This window comes from Triturus cristatus, chromosome 7 (genome assembly GCF_964204655.1).
Source record: "Triturus cristatus chromosome 7, aTriCri1.1, whole genome shotgun sequence".
Classification (NCBI taxonomy): Eukaryota; Metazoa; Chordata; class Amphibia; order Caudata; family Salamandridae; genus Triturus; species Triturus cristatus.
The window spans coordinates 167,175,220-167,194,039 of record NC_140590.1 but is presented as its reverse complement, the minus strand read 5'-3'; the positions used below and the strand labels follow the sequence as shown (position 1 = coordinate 167,194,039).

The following is an 18,820-nucleotide window of genomic DNA, read 5'->3' as shown; positions in this document are numbered from 1 at the left end:
GTGCTTTTCTCATTCCCCTTCTCTCTGCCTTCTTCCTTTACTGCTCTTTCGTAACTCCCTTACTCCTTCTATACTACTCCCCTACGTTTACTGCCTCCATCACTACTTTTTCAACCATGTATCTCTCCCTGTCTCCATGTGTCTCAGTCATTCTAACTGCCTTACTCCTTCTCAGTTCCTTGCTCTCTTTCTCTGTTTCTGTCTCTCTCCCTTTGTCTGTCTTACCCTTATTTTCCTTAACATCTCTGGAGCAGATTAACAAGGCCTCTGCGCCACCACTACGTCACTTTTCATAACGTACTGGTGGCGCAGGGAGCTCCTTCATATTTACAAGGAGAGGAAAAGCCACCCTGCGTGACTTTTCCTCTCCACATAAATACAGCCACTTCACACGCAGCACTGTGTGTTGAAGGGGCGTTCCATGGGTGTTGTTGTGGGTGTTCCCACTTAACACACAAAGAACTAGACACATCTCCTGGTTTACGAGAAATCGTAACTCTGGAGATGCGTGTGAATGCTACGCCACCCTAGAGGTGGTGTTGCGAGGCACAACGAGGAGAAATGTTTTTATTTCTCCTCGTTTTTTCCTCTTTTAGTGTGTCCTCCATTCTACAGTACGCATTGAAAGAGGAAAAAGCCTCTTGTGATTATTTTTGTGCAGGAAGGTGTCCCTTCCTGCACAAGAACAATCTCCCCACAACGCAGGCATCCTTGTACCATGGTGCAAGGGAGCATGCGCCAGCGCATGGCTGCAGTTTGTACGCCTGCACAGGGGAAGCATAGAGATGCGACAAAAAAAAATCGTTAAAAAAAAAAATAATAAAAAAGTTTAAGTGTTTGGATGTTGGTTGGCTCTAAAAAGAGCCATTGTGTTAATTGAGTGTTTTTTGGTACCTATAAGTAAATATCTATGCAGAGTCTAAAGATCAAAAGGAAGACTATGTTCCCTTCATCTGTGAAATGTACTCTTGCTCTTTGGATTAGAAATATTATGTGCTGAACTTCTGACGTCTCTGCACACACAAGTGATACATGATCTAATGCTATGCTAGCAGGCAGAAGTCAAAAAAGTGGAGAACGTGAAAAGGGAGCAAGGTACAGAGTTCCTGACCCCCTACCTTTTGACAGGAGGTCCCTGAAGGACCATGAAGGATGAAAAAAACTGTATTTTATTTAAAAAATCGAGGGGTACGCGCACGTTGGGGAAGAAAATTTAAAAAAGATGTTAAAAAAAAGAAAAGTGTTTAGATATTAGGTGGCTCTAAAAAGAGCCATTGTGTTAATTGAGGGACAGAGGAAGGAAAGAATGGCAAAAATGATAGGGTGTCGCACGTGTGCTGCTGTATCTTGATGTCTATTAGGGCAGCGTTTCCCAAACTGTGGGCCGCGGACCCCCAGGGGTCCGTGACACATTCCCAGGGGGTCCGCGAGCTGGATCGTATTATATTGAAGCGCCCATGCGCTACTTCGGCTACAAGCACTGAATGACAGCGCAGGACCAAAAAAAAATCGGGCCAATCACCATTTCAGCTTTGGGGTGGAAGCTGAAGGGTGATTGGCTTATTATTTTATAGGCGCGCACGTTCGCACGGCAGTGCGTCTTCCCTCACGTTTGCGGCCAGCCCAGGAGCATTTTGCCACCCAACGCCCTGTCTCTGCTTTCGCATTCCGGCATCTCGGACCACTCGAGGAGCATGTGAGTGTTTATTTTTTAATTACATTTACAGCTAGTGGGCAAGGGTAAGGCCAGGCCAGGGAATTCGGACGCCGTGTTTATTGAGGCCGGGTGTACTTACCCATACATGCCAACATTTCAGGAGAGCAAAGTGGGCGATTCTGTAAAAATAATCGGGAGAATGGGGCCTTGAATCGGGTTACTGTCACGTATGGGCCTTGGAAGTGTGTTGCTGCAGGATCGGACATTTAAAACGCAAATGCACGTGTTTTTCTTACCTGTTAGAAGCATGGAGCGCCAGGGCCGGCTTTAGGGCGGTGCGACCGGTGCCACCTTCCTGGGGGCACCGTGCTTGAACGTTTAGTACGCTTTTGAAGCACCTGCTGCAGCGTTTCTTTCCCCGGCAATTACCAGGCTCACATAAATGTCACAATAACTCCTGTGATTAATTATCGTCCGAGAGAGATTAGCATTTTGCATAGTTGAGGTTTTGACTTATGTGAAGTTAGTGAAGGGGGTTAATATGCCTTCTGCAAAGAACGTGTACCAAGTGATTACAGAGTGCGTATGTACAGGTCAGCAGGTTACTGCTTTCAAAAGAAACCTCCTTTTATTACTTGCAATTTATAACTTTAAGAAGCATGGAGCGCCAGGGCCGGCTTTAGGGTGGTGCCACCGGTGCCACCTTTCTGGGGGCGCCGTGCTTGAACGTTTATTACGCTTTTGAAGCACCTGCTGCAGCGTTTCTTTCCCCAATTATCGTCCGAGACAGATCAGCATTTTGCATAGTTGAGGTTTTGACTTATGTGAAGTTAGTGCAGAGGGTTAATATGCCTTCTGCAAAGAACGTGTACCAAGTGATTACAGAGTGCGTATGTACAGATCAGCAGGTTTCTGCTTTCAAAAGAAACCTCCTTTTGTTACTTGCAATTTATAACTTAAATTCCTAATATAGAATAGTGAGCTATTGACTTTCATCCCAGAACTGCATACACACTGCAAAGAATACATTATTGGAAAATTGATTAATGTTGCAAAAAGGATTAATTTGGCTAGAAATCGATTCTTATTATTAAAGAGAACTCCCAACTATGCAGTTTCTTTTTCGACTCTGAGTTTGGGCTTCTCCACACCAAGTACTCTTAAACTATACTGCCTACCAGTATGTATGACATGTGACTCCTACACTTTTAGTCTTTTGGCTTATGTAACCTTTCCTATACACTGATTTACACACGTATGATTGATTGTCTCTGTGTAATGTGTGTGTGATGCAAAGTGCTCGAACACCCTGCACTAGTATGAGTGGCGCTATATAACTAATTCAATGCATCTGAGGGAGTGTGGTTATGGAGACTTCGTCACTGTTAAAGGGTGCTAGTGAGAGACTCCCTGGTGGAGGTGGTCATGGGGCGCCAACAAACATTGTCGCACAGGGCGCCACCAGCACTAAAGCCGGCCTGTTTTAATTTTTTGACATTTAAATTGTAAAAATTGCTTGGGGGTCCCCGGACTCCAGTAGTGATTCAGTGGGGGTCCTCAGGAGTCAAGAGTTTGGGAACCACTGTATTAGGGGAATGCTGGTCTCCGACAAAGCAAGAAGAGCATGACACGTATTGCACCTTATATGCACCCTCTCAAACAGAGGGTGTATATCCAGATGAGTTGAAGAAGGTGAAGCTGCCGCCGCAGATGAAGTGCTCGGCTGAGCTGCCAATGATGTACTCGGCTGAGCTGCTGCGGATGTGCTCGGCTGAGCTGCTGGAGGGTTTTCTCTAGTAGCTCGAGCATAAGTCACAGGATGTACATTCCTAACGTGCCTGATCATAGTGTAGATACTAAAAGAGTACTTCTTTTTAGGATCTCCTCTAGATAAGACACGACCACAAAGAGTGCAGGTGACTTTGGGAGCATTCACCTTCTTCTGCCCCTCTGGAAATGTGAAATATTGCCAGATAAAAGAATCTTTCTGTTTCCTCTGTCTCTGTCTCACAAGAGTCTCCTGCTCACTCCCAGAAGATGACTGCTGCTCTGCCATTGTATCACAAAAACAGTTCAGCTCCTTCTCCCAGGGAATCAGAAGAAATAATGAGGGGAGTGGGTGTGGTGTTGGAAGTTTCTGGAACTGAAACTACTATAAACCAATGAAAAGTGTTGTTTCTTGATCACATGACTTACCTTGCGCGCACCGTACGCTTACGGTGCGCGCACAGTACAAGTACGCATGTGCGTACGTAAGACGCACGCATGCGCGTACGGAGCACGCGCGTACGACGCACGTGCGCATGCGCATTCGGAGCACGCGCGCATGCGCGTACCGAGCACGCGCGTACGGAGAACGAGCGCATGCGCAAAAAGAACACGCGCGCATGCGCGAACGAAGTACGCATGCACACGTAAATCGTGTACGCATGCGCACACGGAGCATGGAGCAAGCCACGTGCGCGCACCGTACGCGTACCGTACCGTACGCGAACGGTGCGCGCACTGTAAAAACCCTTTAGTATTTTTTTCGAGATTTATAAAAGATATTAACTATGCTGTTCAACTATATCTAAAAATTTTAAAAAAAGCTGAGCCATTCCATATTGCAGGATACAGTAAATCAATAATTATATACATAGGTAGCATATTGTAAAATAAATAAATAAAAAATATAATAAAAGAATGAAAAATTAGCATTTAAAAAACCTTGCAAATTCACTAAAAAAACCATAGGTTTCACACACGTTATAGTTAGGAATTAGCATTTTAAAAACCTTGCAATTTCACTGAAAACACCATAGGTTTCACACACGTTATAGTTAGGAATTAGCATTTAAAAAGCCTTTGAAATTCACTGAAAAAACCATAGGTTTCACACACATTCTAGTTAAGTATTAGCATTTAAAAAACCTTGCAAATTCACTGAAAAAACTATAGGTTTCACACATGTTATAGTTAGCTGGACATTTCGCTCGCAAAAAACCAATGAAATTCCCCCGTTATAGTTAGTTCAGCTAACTATAACTCGCGCGCCCGCAATCCACTGCTGATGACGTCACATATTACATCACTCATGACATGGTCAGTGACATCACTCATGACATCACTGATGACATCTCAAATGACATCACTGATGACATCACTGATGACGTCATCCATGTGATAAATTACCACATCTTCTCACACCCTATTATAACCTTTGATACACCGACTCAAAATTTAAGAGTTCCATTCTCAAAACCATACATACTACAATACCAATAACTACATACCCACTTATTAACTCTTAGGTCTACATACACCTCCTCTCATTCACATGTACAGTCACTCATACTTACAGTCATTCCATACAAAACTATCATATGCATTTATACACCTATATAGACACTCACACACCGCCAATCATCCATAGAGGTACTCTCACACCTAGTCAGTCATGCAAATAATTACACTCCCATTTACTCACCTATGCGGTTATACACACTCAAGTTCACTTACTCATAAAAATAGTATCACATTCTTACGCTCTTATAGAATCATTGATACAAGCACACACTCATCCATACAGCCACTCTCACAATCACACAGTATCACATCTACCCACTTATATACTCTTACACGCATATATACTGCCTTTCACATATGTAGTTAGTCACAAATGTACCACTGAGATATACATTCAATCCCTAACACACTCATACATACACTCACTCAACCATACAGTCCATCACAGATGCACTCTTACAACCATGCACCCATAGAATCACCCACTCACACATCTATGCATAGAGTCACACACACCCTACCCACACAAACACTCAGGAACCCATACAGATACTCAGACAACTAATCAATAACCCATATAGACACTCATATAGCTGTTCACAAAACCATGCAGCCACTTATACACCAACATACAGACACATACAAACATTTACACAGTTTAGTCACTAGTCTGCAGTAAGATACATTTAATGACTCACTTATAGAGTCAGTTACGCACCACAGAAAATCATCCATTTACACTCTTGTACACCCACTCATTCTTCAACAGGCCTTTCCCTATATATATTAAACATATTAAAATTGTTCAGAAACACATAATCAAGGGATGACGTCATCAGTGATGTCATGAGTGATGTCACTGACCATGTCATGAGTGATGTAATATGTGACGTCATCAGCAGTGGATTGCGGGCGCGCGAGTTATAGTTAGCTGAACTAACTATAACGGGGGAATTTCATTGTTTTTTTACGAGCGAAATGTCCAGCTAATTATAACATGTGTGAAACCTATGGTTTTTTCAGTGAATATATATATATGTATATATATATATATATATATATTCACTGAAAAAACCATAGGTTTCACACATGTTATAGTTAGCGGAAATTTTACTGATAAAAAACCAATGAAATTCCCCCGTTATAGTTAGTGCAGGAAACTATATAACTCACGCGACCGCAATCTTCTGCTGATGCTAATACTGTATTTAGACACTTATTTGCCCATGTCTTCTTCCATAAATTTTTAGCTATACATATATTACAAATATTTTTTTTCCATAAAGACACATATGTCATCAGCAGAAGATTGCGGTCGCGTGAGTTATAGTTTTCTGCACTAACTATAACGGGGGAATTTCATTGGTTTTTTATCAGTAAAATTTCCGCTAACTATAACATGTGTGAAACCTATGTTTTTTTCAGTGAATTTGCAAGGTTTTTTAAATGCTAATTCCTAACTATAACATGTGTGAAACCTATGGTTTTTTCAGTGAATTTGTACGGTTTTTTAAATGCTAAGTTACTTTACGCCATTCGTGGCGTGCGCGCCCACTTAACGCAGTTCGTTCCGTGCGCGCACGGTGCGCTTCGCGCACCGCGCGCCCACTTTACGCAGTTAGTGCCGTGCACGCACGGTGGGCACGCGGTGCGCTACGCGCACCGCGTGCCCACGTTATGCTAGATGGGCCATGTACGCGCGATGCGCTTCGCGCACCGTGCGCACATGGAGGACATATTATGCGCTTCCTTGTGATAGGTAATCTGTTGACATTTTTGGGGGAAATGCTGTGCTCTTATATGCCATGCACAAATGGTGGTCTTCGGCCACCATTTGCACACGGGGTGGAGAGAGTGTGTTTTTTTTTTTTTTTTAAATTTTTACCGTAAGCGTACGGTAAGCGTAATCGGCGAAATTTTCGAAAAATTAAAAATTACCGTTTTTTGCCTTGGGGGATCTTTGAAGACTCAACTAACATGGTTATGTGCATGGGCGCTGTCTAAACAGCCCCTTTATATGTTTTTGGCATTTGTTTATCAGCTCCCCCTCAGAGTGCGAGAGAGAAAATGGCGGCCGCCGCTTCCTGGTTTCGACCGATTCGAATGTTTACTGAGATCTAAGGGCCAATCAGAATCGCGCTCGCGCACGCCACCGTACGCGTACGGTGAGCACACCGTAAGCGCACCGTAAGCTGGCTCAGATACATATATTGATTTAAAGGCTATTTTCTCAGAATCTACTGAACAGATTTACACCAAACCTACAAAAGGCACTTCCTTGACCTGAGGACTACCTCTCTGCCAAATTTCAAGTAATTCTGTTCATCCGTTCGGGCTGTAGCTGTGTCTAAAGGTCCTATGGAAAAATGCATGGGAAAAACGCGTTTTGGGACCCCCCTTTTATCTCAGCCCCCGCTTGACGAATCCCACCGAGACTTTCAGGGTAGGAGCGGAGCGTAGCGCTCCACCTATTTTGAAAAATTCGCAAGGATTCGTCGACCGGCGCAAAAGTTATTCAAAATAGAATGTTGCGGATTTCCTATGGAAACGTGGTCCTAACTATAACTACCTACTGGCGACCGCCAGTAGGTAATATATATATATACATATATATATATTCACTGAAAAAACCATAGGTTTCACACATGTTATAGTTATAGTTAGCAGGACATTTCACTCGTGAAAAACCAATGAACTTCCCCCGTTATAGTTAGTGCAGGCAACTATAACTCACACGACCGCAATCCTCTGCTGATGATGTCAAATATTACATCACTGTATTTAGACACTTATTTACCCATGTCTTCTTCCATTAATTTTTAGCTATACATATATTACAAATATTTTTTTTTCAGAAACACACATATGTCATCAGTGATGTAATATTTGACATCATCAGCAGAGGATTGCGGTCGCGTGTGTTATAGTTGCCTGCACTAACTATAACGGGGGAATTTCATTGGTTTTTCACGAGTGAAATGTCCTGCTAACTATAACATGTGTGAAACCTATGGTTTTTTCAGTGAATTTGCAAGGTTTTTTAAATGCTAATTCCTAACTATAACGTGTGTGAAACCTATGGTTTTTTCAGTGAATTTGTACGGTTTTTTAAACGCAAATTTTTTTGGGAGATTTTTGGTAAAAAATAATATCCAACCTATGTATAAAATAATACTTATTAAGTGGGACAATGGCGTGATGTTCAAATCCAGATTTTACCTGTCTCCCTCTCCCATGATATATATATATAAATAACCTATGTATAAAATAATATATGTACTATATCCTGCATTATGGAATGGTTAATTTTTTAAAAATTAATGTTTACATACAGTTGTACATCACAGTTATTATCTTCTACAACTCTTGAAACTTGTATTTTTTTTTTTTATGCATTTTTTGCCGTGCGCGTACGGTAAGCTGACGCTACGCGCTCCGTACGTCATAAGTACGGTGCGCTTACGTGATACGATGCGCGTACGGTAAGCTGACGCTACGCGCTCCGTACGTCATAAGTACGGTGCGCTTACGTGATACGTACGTGACGTACGCGTACACGCATGCGCGTTGCGCGGAAGCAACGTCGCGGTTACGCAGGGGTGTGTAATGCGCATGCGCGAGTGCGTCCTACGTACGCGCTCCGTAAGCGCTCCGTAAGCGTCACGTTTGCGCATGCGTACTTGTTTACGAGCGCGTACCGTAAGCTTACGGAGCGCGCACGGTAGGTCATGTGATCCACAAAGAACACTTTTCATTGGTTGAAAGTACTTTCAGTTCCAGAAACTTCCCACACCACACCCATTCCCCTCATTACTGCTTGAGATCCCCTAGGAGAAGGAGCTGAATTGACATTGAGATACAATGGCAGAGCAGCAGACCTCTTCTGAGAGTGAGCCTAGCAGCACCATCATCAGACAGAGAAGGAGGAAACAAAAGGATTCTTTTGTGTGGGAGTATTTTACTTTTCCAGAGGGGCAGAAAAAGGTCAATAATAATAATAATAATAAAGGAGCTTGTAAAGCGCATGGTGACGCCATCTCGGCGTGTCCCCGCGCTGTGGAGAAAAGTCGGAGCCAAGATATGGTAGTTTAGGAGGAAAACAGATAAGTTTTTAAAAGTTTCCTAAATAAGGGCTCTGAATCCGCTTGCCTGATATTCATGGGAAGAGAGTTCCATGCTTTGGCAGCCATGACACGAAAGGAACATCCGCCCATTCTGGCTTTCTTGACGCGGGGAATTTTAAGCAAACCAGTTCCCCCCGAGCGAAGAATTCTAGTAGGCTCGTATGGAATAGCCAGATCTGTCATATAAGAGGGAGCTTTGTGAGAGATAATCCTATAGCAGGTTAGCAGCGCTTTAAATAGGACTCTCTTTTTTATGGGGAGCCAGTGCAAAGTGGCTAAGGCTGGCATAGAGGCTGACCTTTTCGGAAGTCTAAGGACTAGGCGAGCTGCTGTATTTTGGAGTACTTGAAGTCTCCTGAAGTTTTTTTGCGAGGTTCCAAGCAGGAGCACATTGCCATAGTCTATCCTCGAGGTCACTAGAGCATGGGTCATAATGCGCCTGGCTTCCAGAGGGAGAAGATCTAGGGTGCGGTTCAAGGTCTTCATTACCCCGAAGCATTTCCCAACCACTTTATGTACATGGTTGTCATAAGAAAGTCTGGGATCAACCCAGATGCCCAGATTCTTGGCTGCTTTGCAGGGAGTAGGTAGCGGTCCCAGGCATGATGGCCACCACTCCTTGGTCCAGCTCGCATCCCTTCCCCCAATTATCAGAACCTCCGTTTTTGAGCCATTAAGCTTCAGGCAATGCTGGGTCATCCAGCCTGCTAGAGCCTGCATGCAGGTTTTAAAATTGTTAGCATCAGTGGAGGGTGCTTGAGACAGAGAAAGCAGGAGTTGGGTATCGTCGGCATATGAGACTAATTCAATGCCGTACGATTCAACCACTTCCGCCAGAGGGGCCATATAGAGATTGAACAGGGTGGGGCTCAGGGCGGAGCCCTGAGGTACCCCCTGTTCTAATGTTATGCTATTAGAGCGATGTATGCCTCTCTGAACCTGGAAGCATCGGTTGGTGAGAAAGGCTTTAAGCCAGCCCAGCGCTTCCTGGGTGACCCCGGCTTTGTTCAGACACTGCAGCAAGATGGAGATTGCCACAGTGTCGAACGCGGCACTAAGGTCAAGCATAATCAAAGCCATAGTCTGGCCCTCATCCGCACCTGCACGTAGAGTTTCGGTCGCTCTCAGAAGGGCGGTTTCTGTGGAAAACCCTGCCCTGAACCCAGATTGAGAGCTGTGGAAGGCCTTATTCGACTCTAGATGGGCCATGAGTTGGCTGTTAGCTATTTTTTCGGCCACCTTCGCCAGATATGGTAGCAGCGAGATAGGCCGTAAGTTTTCAAGGATATCCCGACTTAAGTTGGGTTTCTTCTTTATAGGAAGTACAATGGCTTGCTTCCACTCCACGGGGAGGATGGCCGTAGAAAAGGAGAGTTGGAGAATATGTCTGAAATGTTGTTCCAAGACTGTAAGGCTAGCTGCTAAGATCTTAGGAGGCGCAGGATCACGAGGGGACCCTGACTTAATGCTTGTACAGATGTTAATTAAGGTATTAGTACAAGGAACAGTAAAGCAGTCAAGGCATGCCTCATCTTGAGTGATCTCCAAATTCTCAGCGAAAGCAGAGCCCGAGGGCAGATCCTTTGAAAAATTAGCATAGATGTTAGTAATTTTGCTAGCAAAATATCTAGCAATATCGTTACATGATTCAACAGAGTCCTTCTGGGTATTACTCTCAATAGATACTACCGAGATTTCTTTAAAGATTTTAAAGAGCTCCTTAGAGGAGTTCTCAGCCTCTCCAATGCGGGTCTTGTAATACCGTGCTTTAGAGGAACGAATAAGTTTGTAATATCCCGCTTGCGCTATTTTATATTGAGACTTGGCTTTGGGGCAGAAGTTAATGCGCCATTCTCGTTCCAGTTTTTTACAAGCGGATTTTGCCACCTGAAGTTCCGAAGTAAACCATGGGGAAGGTTTTCTGGTTTGCCTAGTGATTAGTGATCTGCGGATAGGAGCAGTCTTATCTAGGGCAGTTATAACATGGTTCTTCAGGCATGAATAGGCAGCCTCACAATCTGACCCTCCAGGAGGTCCAGCCGCAGCAAGAATGTCGATGAAAGTATCTAAGTTGAAGTTTTTCCACTTACGACATTGGTACATCTGCGTACTATCACTCCTAGTTTCAGGCTCGGACAGCCAAATTCGTAAGGGAATGACAAAATGGTCTGACCAAGGCACAGGTATTGGAGGAAGCGTTTCTACTCCATTCCAATTACCAAATATGGGGTCGATCAGATGACCTTGTCTGTGAGTAGGCTCTCGGTTCTTAAGAGTAAGCTGCAGGGAAAGTAATTCATCCATTATATAGGAGGCATCCTTATCTTGGACATCATCAAAATGAATGTTCATGTCGCCCAGTACCAGGAGTTTGGATTTCCTCAAGGCGAGATGTGCTGTCGCCTCTACTAGACTAGCTGTAAAATCAAATAGTCTACCTGGGGGTCTATATATAAGAATGCCTGATAGGGAGTGTTGAGGCCCCAGTGAAATACTAAACGAAGCAGCTTCGCAGTGGTCAATAGTTAGGGGGAGTAGGGAGCACTCCAATGGGGCTCTAACAGCAATAGCTATTCCACCACCCCTACCTTCCTGCCTGTCAAGCCTGGCGAGAGAATATCCTGGAGGCAACGCCTCTATGATGTCTGGGTCAGAATATTCGCCAAGCCAGGTCTCAGTTAACAGCAGTATATCCAGTGCCTCATCCTCAAGTAGGTTGTAGACCTGATTGCAGTGCTTACTGAGAGACCTACAGTTAAGCAATGCGGCTTTTATCAATTTTTTTGGGGGGACTGTTTTGGAGCCCATTTCAAGAGTAAAAGGGCACATAGAGCAGTTATGTGGTGATAAAGCCTGCATAGAATGTAAGCATGGTAATGGTATAGTGGGGCGGAGATTTAACAAGGTTTGTTTATCATACCGTATGTGGAGGGGATTAGGTAGGCCAGGGTGTATGGCCCCGTGCCCCGTCCGGCCGCGGACGGGCGCAGACGGGCTTGACTTTGGCTCGACTTCGGCGCGCTTCCGGCGCGCCCGCTGCACGCGTCCGCTGCGCGGTCGCTGGCCCACACACATTTATAGGCAGTAGGGGCCACTAGAGCGCTAACCTGGCCGCTCGAGCCGGAAGTGCTGGCTCCTCCTCACCCTCCGCATCAATCGCCCAGAATGGACGCGGCGGACCGGGGCGGGAGTTAACAATGAAGTGAGTGTCAGGAGACAGGTAAAACACACAATGAATTTTAAAAAAGTAGCCACTTGCACAGTTTTAAAATATCACGCTGTGAAGCAGCGTTAGCATTGTGAAACTCACAGATACGAAAGTGACACAGCGCGAGCGGATAGAGCCTGCCACTGCCACCGGCAAGACTCTTCTCCACAGCGCGACTGCGAGAGACAGAGAATTATATACACTTCCCTTAAAATACCACTAGAGCGCTAACCTGGCCGCTCGAGCCGGAAGTGCTGGCTCCTCCTCACCCTCCGCATCAATCGCCCAGAATGGACGCGGCGGACCGGGGCGGGAGTTAACAATGAAGTGAGTGTCAGGAAACAGGTAAAACACACAATGAATTTTAAAAAAGTAGCCACTTGCACAGTTTTAAAATATCACGCTGTGAAGCAGCGTTAGCATTGTGAAACTCACAGATACGAAAGTGACACAGCGCGAGCGGATAGAGCCTGCCACTGCCACCGGCAAGACTCTTCTCCACAGCGCGACTGCGAGAGACAGAGAATTATATACACTTCCCTTAAAATACCACTAGAGCGCTAACCTGGCCGCTCGAGCCGGAAGTGCTGGCTCCTCCTCACCCTCCGCATCAATCGCCCAGAATGGACGCGGCGGACCGGGGCGGGAGTTAACAATGAAGTGAGTGTCAGGAGACAGGTAAAACACACAATGAATTTTAAAAAAGTAGCCACTTGCACAGTTTTAAAATATCACGCTGTGAAGCAGCGTTAGCATTGTGAAACTCACAGATACGAAAGTGACACAGCGCGAGCGGATAGAGCCTGCCACTGCCACCGGCAAGACTCTTCTCCACAGCGCGACTGCGAGAGACAGAGAATTATATACACTTCCCTTAAAATACCACTAGAGCGCTAACCTGGCCGCTCGAGCCGGAAGTGCTGGCTCCTCCTCACCCTCCGCATCAATCGCCCAGAATGGACGCGGCGGACCGGGGCGGGAGTTAACAATGAAGTGAGTGTCAGGAAACAGGTAAAACACACAATGAATTTTAAAAAAGTAGCCACTTGCACAGTTTTAAAATATCACGCTGTGAAGCAGCGTTAGCATTGTGAAACTCACAGATACGAAAGTGACACAGCGCGAGCGGATAGAGCCTGCCACTGCCACCGGCAAGACTCTTCTCCACAGCGCGACTGCGAGAGACAGAGAATTATATACACTTCCCTTAAAATACCACTAGAGCGCTAACCTGGCCGCTCGAGCCGGAAGTGCTGGCTCCTCCTCACCCTCCGCATCAATCGCCCAGAATGGACGCGGCGGACCGGGGCGGGAGTTAACAATGAAGTGAGTGTCAGGAAACAGGTAAAACACACAATGAATTTTAAAAAAGTAGCCACTTGCACAGTTTTAAAATATCACGCTGTGACCAATGCTCCATTGGTCACTTGCAGACTTTGTGAGTGTGTTTTATCTAGAGGAGATCCAAGGAAGAAGTATTCCTTTGGAAATCACTCTATGATGAGACACCTTAGGGATAAACATCCCAGGACCTTTGCTCGACATACTGAAGAAAACTCTTCAGTAAGTCACCGGAGCCCAACCTCAGAAGCTCAGCCGAGTACATCATCGGCAGCTCAGCTGAGCCCTTCCTCTGAGGTGGGGGCATCACCTTCTTCAGCTCCTCTGGACATTAACCCTCGATTTCGGAGGGTTTCAATGAGGTGTACAACGTGTTGTGGTCTTATTGTTTTTGGGGAGACCAGTGTTTCCCTTATTAACAATAAGATAGACCAGCACGTTTGTAGACGTTCATAATATTCCCATTCTTTTTTTCCTCTATCCCTGTATTAACCCAACGGCTCTTTTAAGAGCCAACCTTACCTCACAATTTTTTTTTTTTTTTTTTTTTAAGCTTTCCTTTTTGAAAAAATGTTTTTGCCGTGCGCGTACGGTACGCGTAATAGTTACGCGAAGTTCGCGGAATTTTTCTCGCGGAATTTTTCCGTTTACGCCGTGCGCGTACGCTACGCGCATTCCGCGATTTTTCGAAAAAAAATTAAAATTAATTTTTGCCCTTCGGGGTCCTTCTGGGACCCCCTGACAAAGGCTAGGGGTCAGGAACTATCCACCCTGCCCACTTTTCACGTTATCCACCTTTGTTTTTCACCCCCTCAGACTGCGAGAGACAAAATGGCGATTGACACTTCCTGGTTTCGACCGATTCGAATGTTTACTAAGATCTAACAACCAATCAGAATCGCGCTCGTGCACGGCGACGTGCGCGTACGGTAAGCTTACGGTACGCGCTCGGAGCGCGCCTATAGATATTTATATTGATTTAAATGCTATTTTCTCAGGAAATACTGAACAGATTTACACGAGACCTTCAAAAGGCACATCCCTGACCTGAGGGCTACCTCTCTGCCAAATTTCAAGTAATTCTGTTCAGCCGTTCGGGCTGTAGCTGTAACTAAAGGTCCTATGGAAAAATGCATGGGGAAAACGCGTTTTGGGACCCCCCTTTTTTCTCAGCCCCCGCTTGACGAATCACCCCGAGACTTTCAGGGTAGGAGCTGAGCGGAGCGCCCCATTAGTTTTGAAAAGTTCGCGAGGATTCGTTAACCGGCGCCAAAGTTATTCAAAATAGAATTTTCAGATTTCCTATGGAAACACGGTCCTAACTATAACTATCTACTGGCGACCGCCAGTAGATAATATATATATATACATATATATCTATATATATCTTTTTTACCGCGTCGAGACTATAGGAATCCTCCAAACATCAGCGAACGTAGGACACAGACCTCAGGTAAGTGCTAATTTAATTTTATTGACAGCAAACAGCCATAATATATATTATATATACATGCAGATAATATAAAATTGAAATCATAAATAAATAATATTATTACATGCATTTAAACAATAATAGAAATATATTAAACTTTGTTAAAAACAGGCATACTATTTACATTTCAGTTGTGCAGTAGTAGTGAAAGCATTGGACTCCAGTGGTGTAAAATGTAATATTCCCACTCAGGTCTGTGCAACAGTAGGGAAAGAGTTGGACGCCGAAGGGGTAAAATTTACTATTCCCAATCTAGTCTGTGCAACAGTAGGGAAAGCGTTGGGAGACCAGAGGGGTAAAATGTACTATTCCCACTCCAGTCTGTGAAATTTTCCCAATTATCAATTAAACTAACTAATAATAAATAAATGATGAATAAAGTATCAATTATTACTTAATTAACTTCTCACTCCATACCCCTACAAACAAAACAACCTGCTCCTAAAATATCACTTAAAAATATATTATATGACATAATTATCAATTAAATGATTCATAATAATTATTAATTAATTATACTTAATTAACTTCCCACCTTGTACCTCTGCAAACTTCACAGCCCACTTCAACACTATAAATTACTATTATAGCCTTAGAGCCCAACGTAGCGGGTTCTATGGGCCAGCTTGAGCGTTTGAGAAGGGAGCGGGCCTTTACTGGCCAGTAGAGCCTGCTATGAATGGCTCAAATGCTATAATAATAATTTATAAAGGCTATTAGAAAATTCTGCCCCTATAGGGCAGAATGTTCTAGTTTGTAAAACAAAGGCCTAACGGAGACCAAGGGGAATTCAACCCCCTCAGGCTCCATGAGGCCGTTGTTCACAGCAAGAGATGTAAACAAACATTGGAATGTTGATGCTCCAGGCTTCTACCAGCCATTAGAACCCCGGAGCACTACATTGTCTTCAATGGAGCGCTCAACATTCCAATGTTCTAATAACAAGTAAAAATTATTTTAAAAACTTACAATTAAAAACTATAATTTAAAATTATTAACAATAATTATACAAACAATATATAAAAACAGTATATATAACATATACAATTAAAATTTGAACTAAAACAGATAAATAATTAAAAATGATTTTTTTACAACAATATTATTGCAAACAATATTAAAAACACAGATAGTCTTACAAAAGACATTACTTACCTAAAAATCGATATTCATGTCGATTATATTTCTGCAATATTTGTGTTGCTTGATTTTTATAACTCAATATTATGCCTAAATACCATCTAATGTTTCACTATGGCTTCTGAAATCACCAAAGCAACCCCAAGTTTGGAGTGTGGTTAAGTTTATTTTCTTATAGGTGAGTCAGGCCCTTCTGAAAGAAACAGAAATGCATGGGGCAAAGCTGTGAGGCAACAGTCATTTGAACTGCCAATCCACATTTCTGGCCTAGAGACTGCATTAGCGCTCTCGCCAGTCTCATGTCATAAAAAGTAATGAATTAAAATGTGTATATTCAGACAGGCATAGACGGGCTCTCCATCACTCCTGGTCTTTCATTGGTCTGTTCAACTGTCATTAACATTTTGTTTCCACCCTCCACAGCACACAACATTTGGCAAAGGGTCAACCCTTGTCAACCACTGACTCACTTGCAGTGTGTGACATCATTTTTCCTGCTCACGTGCAAATCTGCCTAAAATTAAGTGCACTCCAGTGCCAGGACAGGAGTTCCTGTAATCTACATTATAAATGTATTTTTGTCTTGTCATTTTGGTTTCTTTTTTAGCTATTCTTTTGAGTTTTAAATATATCTTCATGTGACAGTATTCCAAAGACAATAGTACATTTTCCTTGAACCAACAAGGATTGTAATTTCTAATGGATTAAAACTAAAAAGGATTCCATGTTCACATGCCTCTAAAGAAGCACACACATTGATCTATTACAATTATGTGCTAGGGTTATTTTTTTATTTGCAAGCCCATGAATACCAAATTTAGGAAAGGTCGGGTGTTCTTTTATACCTTGCATTTAGTATTGTGGCCTATGAATGCAATGCAAAATAGAAAGTGAACTATGACACCAGCATGTGAAGGCCAGGCCTATTGACTTTGCCAGTGCTTGTTCACTTTGCCACCTAAATCAGTTTTCCATTTCCTGCACAATTTCCTCCTAATTACACCAGAAATAAAATAAAGTAAGGAATACAAGAACTCCAGTAAAACCTTGATTTGTCAAATGCTTGCTAGGTGTGTGCCTCCTTTTATAAGCTATGGATGCTCTTGACAATGTGGCCACAAGCTCACCAGTCAAAGAAGAAGCACTCTCAGTTGTGAAATACCCAGACCTATTGGCTTTGGTGGTGCTTGTTTCTTCTGCTTCTCCTTTCCATCACAAGCAAGGCAGTGAATCACATTTCCCTGTTTACACCGCCGGCAGCTTGTTCTCGTACTCAACTGATCACAAAATGAACGCATGAATCCGGTCACTGCTCCCAGCAGACAGCACTGACCCAGCAGCAAGGCAGCCATCAATGCATGTAAAACTCTCTCACCTCATTGACCCCCGGAGTGTGGCTGGGTGCAGGGAGGTTTGGACCTACACCCCCAACCAGGGTCGTGCTGCGTGTTTTCTGTACTTCACAATCGTTTTTGTGAGTTAAAAAGTTAACAACCCTGTGCTAAAACTTATGCTGGTGACCTGTAAAAGACGAACACGGCATGAAAGCAGCAGGCAGGGAGTGCAGGGTTGGGCAGGCACTTACCACACGCACACAGCACGCACAGCAGCAGGCAGGTGACGGCCGTGTCTCTGCCGCGCGCCATAGTTCCTTCCTCTGGAGGGTTTCTGTAGGTGCCGATATGGAGTGCAGGATATATATATATAACGCGTCCGTCCGGTCAGAACACTCGCTGCCCTCCAGGGCCTCCGTCTCCTCAGCTGAGGTCTCTCTCTCTCATCTCGCTCTCTTTCTCTAGCCCAGGTCCGGCTCCTCCGCTCGACGGCTAAAACTGAGGAAGTGAAGTCTGCTGATGTCATCGTTGACCAGCACTGAGGAGGGATGTTGCACAATGACCGAGGCAGGCCTTGCATCCGCATGCAGAGAACATTCACGGCGCACACGGACACTAAGCATATGGGAGGACGTAACGCGGCTCAGGGGGGCCCCATCCCCGCTAAGGGACCCCCACCGCTGACTAGCAGTGAGGAGGGATGTTACCCAATGACCGAGGCAGGCCTTGCATCCGCAGACACACAGAGCATATGACAGGGCGCAAAGCAGGCCACTGCAGCACACAGGAGGAGAACCCAACCCTACTGGGGCCCCCAACCCCACTGCTGACCAGCAGGTCTTGACAGACGCAGGTCTTGCACCCACAGCAGCACAAAGGAAGAGTACACTCACAGAGTACACTGCCACCTAGCATAGGGCAGGGGCTTAACACAGGCCTCATGAGGCTCAGGGGTCCCCAACCCTGCTGGGGCCCCCAACCCCACTGCTGACCAGCAGGTCTTGACAGACGCAGGTCTTGCACCCACAGCAGCACACAGGAAGAGTACACTCACAGAGTACACTGCCACCTAGCATAGGGCAGGGGCTTAACAGAGGCCTCATGAGGCTCAGGGGTCCCCAACCCTACTGGGGCCCCGCACTGCTGACCAGAAATAAGGGAGGATGTTACTCAGTGACCGAGGCAGGCCTTGCACCCACAGCAGCACACAGGAAGAGTACACTCACAGAGCACGCT

General features: G+C 44.6%; 1 protein-coding gene across 1 annotated transcript in view; it reads right to left on the bottom strand.

The window, feature by feature from the left end:
- TYROBP (transmembrane immune signaling adaptor TYROBP) overlaps positions 1 to 18,089 on the bottom strand; it is a 234,721-nt gene extending 216,632 nt beyond the window's left edge. The window contains exon 1 of the mRNA XM_085614298.1: positions 17,836 to 18,089. Coding sequence (XP_085470424.1) covers positions 17,836 to 17,896 — 61 coding nt within the window. The 5' untranslated portion in view covers positions 17,897 to 18,089. The remainder of the gene's footprint in view (positions 1 to 17,835) is intronic.
- Between the last annotated feature and the right edge of the window lie 731 nt (positions 18,090 to 18,820).